General features: G+C 27.9%; 1 protein-coding gene across 1 annotated transcript in view; it reads left to right on the plus strand.

Moving 5' to 3' along the window:
* LOC109345924 (caffeoylshikimate esterase-like) overlaps positions 8,743-11,869 on the plus strand; it is a 7,322-nt gene continuing 4,195 nt past the window's right edge. The window contains exons 1-3 of the mRNA XM_019585205.1: positions 8,743-8,859; positions 9,139-9,229; positions 9,329-9,361. Of these exons, the coding sequence (XP_019440750.1) occupies positions 8,833-8,859; positions 9,139-9,229; positions 9,329-9,361 (151 nt within the window). The 5' untranslated portion in view covers positions 8,743-8,832. The remainder of the gene's footprint in view (positions 8,860-9,138; positions 9,230-9,328; positions 9,362-11,869) is intronic.

The following is an 11,869-nucleotide window of genomic DNA, read 5'->3' on the forward strand; positions in this document are numbered from 1 at the left end:
ATGACTTAGGGATGAGTCTGACCCGTTCAAATAAATAAAAAATGAGAGACCCGATTAAAAGAGACAAATCCATCGTCAAAAACAGAAAGATTTGAGTCTATGTCCAGTTCACCTAACTCGTCCCTCATAGTTAATAGCTATTAACTGTGTAGATAACTTACATATCATGAATAGTTGAATAAGTACTTATTAATATTCATTATGTTCAGCCCACATAACTTAAATACTTACAAGTCCGCACAACATTGAGAAAGTTGTTGATGGTGAGTTCACTTTCTTCCTACTATTTGGTTAATTCAATTAAAAATATGCATTATGTAATATTGACTATTTTTTTGCAGAGGTGGTGACAAAGATTCCCGAGTCACAAGGAGTTAAAGATGAGCATGCAACCATGAATCTTGATTGATAAAAACTAGTTAATTTTTAGTTTTTGTGTACTTTGTGTGAACTCCAATTTAATTTTCATTTTTCAATTAATAGTTAGTTATTATATTAATTTTTGTGTGAACTTTTGAGTATTGGCATGTTGTTGTCATTTCAGTTCTCATGTGTTTTATATCATTTAGAAGAACACTTCAACTTATGTTGACACTTAGATAGTTTAAATTATTCTGAAATTTTCAGTGTCTTCTATAATTTTCAGTCATGCGATTGTGATAGTTTTTAATTTGAATGATACAATTTACGATTTGTAGTTTATATACTGATGTATGTGGGATGCAGGTTTTAGTTGATTTATATATATTGTGACAATTAAAATTATCACAATATATATATATATATATATATATATATATATATATATTGTGATCATTTTAATTGTGCATGGTTAAAAATTTGAGAAAAAAATCTACGTTTATCAGTTTGCCCTTTTCCAACCTAGACTCGTCTCTATCTTGACCCGCTTATTTTGGATTCATCCCTCACATGTCCCATCCTAATTAAGGACAAGTTTGGGTTCAAAAATTAACTAAGTCAATATTTAGGGACGGGTGAGGGACATACTTAACTTGTCCCAACTCATCCCACGCTCATCCCTAGGTGAGACAACAAAATTAATAGAGTTTTTAGTTGGGCATAACTAATATAATATAATTTGTTAAAATTTTAAAGTATAAAATTGAAAAGCAAAACATTGAAAATTACTTTCATTTTCTAAACAATATTTCAAGTAACTTTGTTAACAGTAATTTTCAAATACTAAAAACTGTTTTTTAAGAGATACAAGTTGTCTTATTTATTGTTTACGGAACGAATTTAGTATTTATTGGTTCAGTTAAAAAACTACAAGCTGTCCTAAAAGTTACAAACGTTGCCGAACAGTAACTAGGTGCATAATTTAGATTGATATCTTTAGTTGAACGAGAAACATAAAAGAAGCATTTACTTAAAAATGATTTAATTGCTCAGTGATCTCAATTAAATGATTAAAGAGTTTTGTCACATTATAAATCAAATTAGATACTGCAAATTGTCAATTAAGGAAATTCATCTTTGGACCCAATTACAAATAGTTTATTAGTTTAGAAATCCAATTCTTGTCACATTATAAGTCAAATTAGATACTGCAAATTGTCAATTAAGGAAATTCATCTTTGGACCCAATTATTAGTTTAGAAATCCAATTCAAAGTTGGACCCGATTATAAATAATCTTTGCACATTGTCATTATATGAGTAAAAGAAAAGTTATCCAAGTAAAAAATGTTAAAGTAGGTAGCTTTTGTTAAATTTCTATATCAAAACTAATTGACAACGAAAGAGTAGTATAATAGATATTTAAATCATTCTCTATAGTCTATACAATGAGGTAGGCGATGTGAGACTTACTTTCTAACATATTCATTCACATAAGTCTGCTAGATTAATGAGGGGTTACCTTTGACCCATAACCGGAAAAAGGTTGGGCTCTGATTCTGATATGATATTGAGGTTCCATTTCAAAATAAATTGACAACGAGATGAGTAATTCAACAGGTATTTAAACCATTTTCAAGACAATAAGGTAGACGATATGAGACTTACTTTCCAATAGTTTCGTATTTGCATTTAACTTTTTTTCCCATAAATATGTTACCTCTAATATATATAATTTTTATTTCTCAGTTTTAGTTTATATATTTCCATCTTTATTGATCACATCATCAATTAGTATGAAATTTTTTTTTACGTGAATAATAGTAATTTTATCATTAATGTCTAAAATTAAAATTGTTTAAAATATAAGAATACTAAAACTTGTCTATTTTTATTTTGATCAATAATTTATGTTTAAATAATTAGAGAATAGATATTTTTTAATAAATTAAAGGGTGGATATATAATCTTATACTATCAATTTAAAAATAAGGGTAAATTATATTGACACCTAATAGGGAAAATTGTAATTTCACACTCATCAATACCCCTAAGTTTTAGTAAAATTATATAATTATCCCTCCTTTTTAAAACCCACACAACCCACCCGAATTATATACATATAATACACACACTATTCTTATATGTCAGAGTGTAATTTTTTAAATAAAAAATTGTAACAAGTGTAATTAACTCAAATAAAATATAATATACGGTAAAAAGTAAATATAAATAAGATAAGAGTCAATTATTCACTAAAGAATTATATTTTTTAATAGAAGAGTTTTCCATGCATAGACTATTATCATATTTCTCTTGCTTCTTGTGTACCCATATTACACTTTATCACGTGGAATCCATTAATATTGGGCAACTACTCCTACCATTTAAACTAAGCAACTTACCAATTTCATCATTTATTTGTGGGTACATGTCTACATGCAACTCACCATCTTTTACGGTGTGTTTGATTCACTTGACGGAAACAAATTTAATGGAAGAGAAAGAATGTGTTACTCCATTTATTCAAAAATTTAATGGCATGAAGAAATATTTTTCTCTCTCTCTGTTTGGGAATTTTTTAATCATTTTCTGTTTTTACCCACACACAAAAACCCCCACTTTTTAAGCTGGGAGTCATTGAGTCATAAGCCGAAAAGAAAAAGTGTTTCTTTGATATAGACAGTGTCACTTCTGACATTTTGAAGGCTCAGTGTGAAAAAATAAATTGGGTCCATAATTTAATATTAAATGATTTAATTATATAACATTTTACAATAAATTTTGAATAAAAAATGTCTTAGAGCATGTAATATATACTTTCTTTTGAGACTCAATTTATGTTATTTACGGGGACTTGAGTACTAGATACTTCTATGGGATCATCTTCACAATAAATGTTAAATTGTCTCATACTCCATGTAAAATTCTTGTTTTTGGTTTCTCACAAGTATTATCGTATTGGAGACAATCATGTCCGAGATAAACATCACATGTATGTGAGGCTAACTCTCACAATAGGTATTTTTTGATCCACAAGACTCGAATCTGAGACCTTGCTTAAGGGAATCAAGCATGTACCACTTGAACCAGCACATATTTTAATTATACATTATTAACTATATAATAATAAAAAACAATGATCATTACAAGCAATAATAAATAATAACACAAATTTCTTTAAAAATAATAGCATATTTTTTTGAATAAATACATATTTCAGTATCATGTTTTTCGACTTTATCAATTTGGTTCCTTAAAAATTGAAAAACTCAAAATGGTGCAAAAAATTTCAAATGTGAGTTAAATTAGTCCCTAACAAGTATTGTAAAACATGCTAAAAATGATAAATTTGAGCAACATTTGAAATTTTTGAAAACTATTTTAGGTTTTTTAATTTTTAATGGATCAAACTCGTAATATCGGAAAACATGAAAGACTAAAATGAATATTTACTCTACTTTTTTAATCAGCAAAACAATAACATACTTGTTGTATATACATAAAAAATTAGTGCCCCCATCAATTATGGGGCCATGTAAAAAATAATATTTATACTTTATCCAATTAAAACAAATTAGTTTATATTCAGTTTTTCAGTCAATCTATTAAAAAAATCCATACCAAACTCACCCTCAATGTTGGCCTTTTATTTTTTCTTTCCTCATCTCCAAAATACTATCGTATACCATTTTTATGTTTTTTATGCACATTTAAGAAAACATTAAATAATGTAAGAAATTAATATAATTTAATTATAATAATTCTATTTAATTCAATAATGTAAACATTTTATAAAAAAGGCAATGTATTTTATATAAAAATATATCATATAATACCCTCTAGTAGTTGTCATAAGATAATTGTCATCCAATTATAGATACCAAAAAAAGTAGAGTGATTTTTCTTGACTTTTTAAAATAAAATAAAAAAAGATACTATGAAATTACACTTATACACTCGTAACTCTCATTGAAAAGTTTATTGAATTATTATTTCCCATCAATGAAAAAATGGCAAATCATAAAATACGATAAATACTACATAAAAAATTTAAAGTACCATAAAAAAAAGACCACCAAATTTTTTAAAATGATATAAAAAGGACCAAAGGGAACAAGATATTATATGAGTATGAAGGGAATATTGAAATAACAGAGTCGTATATATATGTATATCTATATCAACAAATTAATGTTAAAACTCAAAAGTGTGGATGGGTGTCATAGATATGTTAAAAGTGTGGATGAGTATCATAGATATGCTACCTTCAAGTAACTTTACTTTGCGCTTGATATAACTTATTTTTAAGTAAGAAATATCTTCTACCTTAAATGAATGATGGAATGTACTCAAACTTTCAACTATTTTAGCTTTAAAATGACATTTTTTATAAGCTTCCAAAGTAGCTTAAGATTTCCCCCCTAATATAATATAATTTTAGTAGCCCTATTAAGGACACGCCAATCAAAAGAGTGGGAAAGTAAGGTATATTGCTTCTTTATTAAGTTGAAGAGTAACGAGATAATATTAGCTTATGGTCATTTTGGTGGTTAGCTTAACATAAACATATCACAATACATGATAGAGTAGGTTTATTTTGACGATTTTTAAGGAATGTAATGATAAGGAGGTTAAAGTGATTACGTGATTAGAATGAAGAGTTTAAGGACTAAAGTGATAAGGATATTAAGAATTCAAATCTTACAACTGACAGATACTAACATACTAATCCAGACACTACTGTGTCACCTTACCAATATCACTTTATTGTTCCTCCTATTATAATCACCAATATGTTAATATTGTCATCAATCTCATATCACCATTGCCGCACCAATGAAGGATACTAATACACTAAATTCATCAATAAAAGAAGAATTTTCTTAGCTTGCACATTTAATGTATTTTCTATTTTATGAGAAAATAGAGATATAAATGTGTATAATAAGGTATTGTATTATTTCCGGGCATTATTGTGTTACCTTACCAATATCACTTCATTGTTCTCCGACTACAATCACCAATATGTTGGTATCGTCACCACTCCCATATCACCATTGTCATCGTGGATCAATGTTATAGCCAAACCATCATTATAATTAGTATTAGTAATTTGGGTTACTCTACCCGTGTCTACATAATGTTTGTCTAAATTAGAGTGGATATGTGCATGTCTATTTATGAAAAGAGCATGAAACATCATGTTCAGTCCATTTATGAAAAGAACATAAAACATCATGCTCTAAATATGAGTAGGACAAACTTGTAGGCCGCCCAACACACAATTTAAATAAAAATTTAAAAATAATAAAAAGGACATGAAAATAAACAAAATTGAAAACTAGTCTTATGTCAATGTCACATTTATAAAAATACACATAACAATCAACTAGTTTAAATAATTTAACATTACATATCTTTCATGTCAAATGAAAAATTAAAACATTACACTTATTAATTAAGATTATAATATCTGCGAACAGCTTGTCCTATTCGTTAAAAAAGCCTATGAGTGAAGCTAACATTTTGGACTATGGATATATTTTTCAAGCCTTGCTCACCTAAAAACTACAGGTAGAGAGCCCCATGGACATTGCCTAAGTTGACAATCATAATTGCAATTGTCACACTGCCATCTCCACCACCTTAGCAGGTGCCTCCTCTATGCCATTGTTAACACTGTTATCCTTTGTAGCCACCATCACCATTATTATTATACCAAAGTGACCTAAAGTAATATTATAAATTATACATAATTTCATTTTATCATTTGCATAAAATATATATTATTACCTTATGAGTTATCTAGTATGTAACAAATACTAGATATAATAAGGGTTTATAAAACTTGTATCTTCTCTACTCTTGTCGTGTTCTCTAATTATTGTAACCTTTCTCACTTACATTTAGGATTACTTTAGAGAATTTTTTTAGGAAGAAATATATGAAATTTAGTGTAAACATAGATGATAGTAATGCAATTACGTTATTTATACAAATTAAAATTACAGTAAAGTTTCTGAACCAAGTACTAACTTTTACATTAGCAACTAAACTAAATTGACATTTATGTATAATGTCCATCTTGGAATATGAAATATCTTGGTGGTACCCACACTCACATAAATTTATCAAAGTGTTGAGGTTTAAATATGTCAAAACATTTGGGATATTGTGGATGATGGGCACCAATTTACTCCTTCTCGATTTAGATTTTTGTGTCATCTTAGAATCTGGGGAAGGGACAACACCCTCTAGTTTCAGAATAGTGTTGTGTGAAAAATAGGTGATGGGAAGGTTACTAAATTCTAGCACCATAATTGGTTAGGTCCTAATAACATAATGTTCAAGTTTCGATGACTTCGTAATCTTAGCCTTTCTAAGGACATCCTCATCAGTGACGTAGGAAGATGGTTGGAGGGGAAGTGAGAGTGAAATTTATCTCGAAGAAGACAACATTTCTCTTGGGAACTTGATTCATTTTCTAATCTCATGCAGGAACTCCATGAATGCGCCCTTTAGGATAATATTCTAGATTCTTGGATGTGAGCCATGACAAATCCAATTGTACTCCGTCAAATCTACTTAACGTTTTCTTGCTTCTCTGGTAAATCAACAGGACTACATCCACAACTATCTCAAGCTCATATAATAATCCAAAACTCCTTTAAATGTTATTGTTTTTGGGTGGCGACTCTTCCATAATAGACTCCCCACTCTAGAAGCTTTATCGAGAAGAGAGATCACCACACCAAATGATGAAGGTTTACTTTGTACTCTTTGTATGCACTGAGGAACCCAAGTCTTACTGTCATCTTTTTTTACTTGCATTTTCATATATTTAATATGGCAATCAATATACAGTTGGTTGGATATTAGCATTGCATTTCCTTTTGAACCTATCAACCATTTTTTCATGTATATGGGTTTTCCATACTACAAGAAAGTCTAGAAGTTTTGAAGCATCATTTAGTTGACAACTACTTGGTCCATCTGGTTAGTGCGTAATAATACCATTTTTAACTCAAACAAGTCGACTGTTCAGCATATCGTAGATTCTATAAAGGTGAAATCTTGACTCTGGATCAGTGTAATAAAATGTATCATGTTTATATTATCTTACACTACTTGGATGTCAAACCCTCACAATTGTCTCACTCATTAGTCTTCACTATCCTTTCCTTGTGTAATTTTCCATCAAATTTATTGTAACCCTTGTTGATGAAAATAATGCTTTTTAAATAAATAAAAATCTTATTTTCTAACCCAAAGTTATAATACTTGTATATGTGTTTATTTCTTTTAGGAAACTCATAAAAGCCTTATAATATATGAAGAGAATGATGAGCTCAACTGGATTTTGGAGGATTTAAACTCAAATATTCATACTTCATCTTGTATATATATATTTCAATTAACTAAGCTATTAATTAAGAGAATGTATTAGTGTCTAATTTAAATGTCGTAAAAAAATAATCTAATCTAAGATGTGTAACCAACAAGCTTACACTATTTTTTATTTCCTCTATTCCATATCTTCATTTTAATGTGTTAGGTTTTTTATTTTATTTCAAAACTATTTATTTTATAATTTTGAAGCTTTGTTATTTTTTTCAGATTTTATTCTCATTCAAATAAATATATCAATTATACTTTTGTTAACTAATTATACATTCTCTTTATTCTCTTAGTAATGTATATTTTAGGGAAAAGAAAATGCATAATAATTTCTTAATATGTGTGCATTAACAATAAAGAACAAAAAATATCAAATACATTGAGTATTAATAAAGTTTTCCTAATATATGCCCTAAAGTATCTTTTAAGTTATTCAAATAGGGTAAAGTTAACATTGAAAAATAACAAAGCCTTACTACATATAAATCTTATAAATTGAATTAATTCCTAACATCAACTAATCATTTTTTGATAAATTACAATGGAACAAAAAAAGGTTACAGAGAACTTAAACAAAAAACTTTTTGAATCCAACGCTGACCTAAAACAAAGATTTTCTATCCTAAAATAATATTATTTTCATATCTTTAATCAATCAGACTTAATAAAATTACATAAAATTATTAACTTCTGTTTTTATTATTTTTCAGTACTATTTATTTAGATGAAGAAACACATAAAGTAAAATAATAATGGGGACATATGATTTAGGTTGGCTACCCCTCCCTCTTTTCATATTTCAAGTGAAAACAGAAGAAAAAAAATGAAGTATATAAAGCATCAATATCTCCTCCTATAAGAATTAAGAAGCACCCTCTTCTTCTTTTTCTAAAAGGACAGTACATCTTATCTTCTCTCTTACACATATTCTTCTGCCCCTTCCCTACCACCCTTCTTTCTCTTATATCCTCAAACTTTGTTGCTACTTTCCACTTAACACATTTCATCATTTCCATCACATACTTACTATAGAGGTGCCATTTGCAGATCTATCACTTGTTCAACATCATTCATGGATTTAGAGTTTGAATATCAAGAGGTAAATCTTCCTCCCCAACTCTTTCTTTTAAAACTATGGTCTTATATAACAGTTTCTGTAGCGGCTTCAGAAACTTCCAAAACCTTAATATTTTGAGACATTGTGGATGTTTGAGGTCGATGTGATCGTGATACAATTTCAGCGACTCTCAAAATCTAGACATATCAGCGTCTTAACTATAACGGAACCAAATTTAAAACATTGTTTAAGACACTAACTTAGATATATCTTTGTTTCCATGTTTTGTTAATGTGTACTTTGTGTTGTACGTAACATCAGGAACACAGGATGAATTCAAGAGGAGTGCAACTGTTCACATGCAAATGGGTGCCTTTATCTTCTCCAAAGGCACTTGTTTTCCTCTGCCATGGTTCACTAATGTTTTCTCTCTCTCTCTTTCTCATTCTCTCTCTCTCTCACTCTCTCTGAGTGGGTGTGATAACTGGTCTTCATTAATTGTTTATTGCAGGTTATGGCATGGAGTGCAGTAGCTTCATGAGAGGTAATAAATGTTTTACCATTTTTTTCTTTACATAACCAAAGCCTATCCTTTACTCTTTCGGTAATAAACTAACTAAAAAATAGTTATCTCTAGTATAGTTTAATAATACTATAAAATTTTAGTATTTGACGGACAAATGTTATTTTTAGGAACTAAACTTTTATCCTAGTACAATATATGAAGATCAATTAAAACCTTATATCATTAACCAATATCTCATTAGTCATATATGAATGAATACTTTATCATAACATTTTTAGAATCTAGATCACCTTCAATACTAGATATAGATGATGTTAAATGTCATACATAGATTTTTATGATCTAAAATTTAAACTATTAAATAAAATAGTTCTACATAATAGCAAACTAATTTCCATTTAATTTATCTAACATTACTGGCCTCTCTCGGAGAATCTCTACCTCATTTTTTTTTCCTACTTTTTGATATTTGATTTTCCCTATGAGAGAGGTAATAAATGTTTTACCATGACTTATTTTCTCATTTTCTTATATTTATTTTCTCTCTTCTAAAAGAGTTATCTTATTTTACTTTTTCCCCCTATTTTACTTTCCATATGAAAAATAATTATATAATATTAGGACAATTTCTATATTAAAATATTATGAGAATGCATTATTATTCATAAAATTATTACAATAATTATAGTTTTGAACAATGCAAAGTTTATTATAAGGTGGATGTTCTTCTGATATGTTTAATAGAATAATGGAATGAGATATTCATTAAATTTTATTAGTAAAAGTTGTGATGGAGTGAATGAGACCCTCCCAACAGAATAGAAACAAATAACTCTTATTCTATCTTTTCCTTTCTATTGCTTTTCATTACATTCCATTGTACTTCATACTCCCAAATATAATTGACGGCACTCATTAATATTAATAGATTCTCCCAAAAAAATCATTCTAATACTAAATAAAATAAATATTAAACAAAAACTACAATATTTTGATAATATCAAAAATATTGAAAACATTATCTATCGTGTAACTAGGATGGTTTATTGGATGATGATTAATTAAATGATTTAGAATTATTCTAAGATAAAAATTAGTTTTAACTTTTTTCTCTTGAAATTTTATATAAAATAAAAAGGTATCATTAACCATAGGATAGTGGAGTTCAAATAAAATTATTTTTTTATAAAATGAACGGTATGTTTTTAAAATTAAGAATAGTTAATACCTTTTTATTCCTTATGCTAAAACTTCAAACGTCATCTTCCAAAAAAAAACATTAAATGTCATGTATTTTTAAAAGGAAATAGTATGTAATTGTTAAGCTAGTCTAAAAAGTGAGGTAAAAATTTTGTGCATCACAAGGTGTAAGGAAGTATTTATTATTGAAGTCACACTCCTCTAATAGTTACGTAGAAATGTATAAAAAACTAAAAAAACTAAAAATAATAACATTTATATTATTTAATTTATACTAAGATTATATTTTTACTCTTAAATATATACTATAGAGTAAAAGAGAGAAGTCTGCCACAAAGTGTGAGGGTAGTGTGCAATTGTCCCAAAAATGTGATAAAATTATATTTGTATGAGTGTATATCAATGTCTTAACTTGTACTAATTAAATTAGGACTACTCATTTAGAGATTTTAAATTTTAGCTGAGAGTGATACTTACACATGCGCACATTTTCGTTGGACACAAAATAATAGAAGTCATTTCAATGTTATAGATTCAGTGTTTTTATAATGAGAGGTCAAAAATTTATACTTTCACATTACAAAAAATTTATAGATAATTAGTATATTATTCATTATATATATTTAGTCATTATTAAATCTAAAATAAAAATAATACAAATAAATAATAAATAATACACTAATTATCTATAAATCTTTACATGTTATTGTATAGAAAAATAGGGTAACTAAGCCCTAAAGATGCAAATTTGCACCCACCCATTAGGTGATTAATATGATGTTTTAGCAAAAGATTAGTTCAACAAAAGTTGTGTGTTTCTTAGAGTTGGTTTGATTTTATTGCCACTTGGTCAAATTTCCAAGACGAAACCTGTGACAATATTGAAAATATGGCATGTTGGTTGGTGTGCCTTCCAAATTTTCATAATCTAATTATGCCATTGCCGTTTACCAAGTAAAGATGCCTTTATTATTATTAGAAGAAAATGGTACGGTAAATAAGGGTACAGTTGAAGTGTTGAACCAACAAAATGATGTCATTAATATACAGTGATATGTTGGATATACATATAAAAACATATTTATTTATACTCAAATTAAATTATACTCAATTTTATTCATCCATTTTTTAATTGTACTTAATTTTATTCATTCATTTTTAAATTTAATGGATCAAATGAGTAAAATTTAAAAGTTATTTAAAATTTTCACTTTTGCACACAAAATGAACCCTATCCCTGATTCCTTTGAGTTTCATATTTCTCTGAATCTACTTTAGCGCCAACCCCAACACATATGGAAAGGTAGTTATATAAAACTCATATAT

Source organism: Lupinus angustifolius, chromosome LG04, assembly GCF_001865875.1.
Source record: "Lupinus angustifolius cultivar Tanjil chromosome LG04, LupAngTanjil_v1.0, whole genome shotgun sequence".
NCBI classification, from domain to species: Eukaryota; Viridiplantae; Streptophyta; class Magnoliopsida; order Fabales; family Fabaceae; genus Lupinus; species Lupinus angustifolius.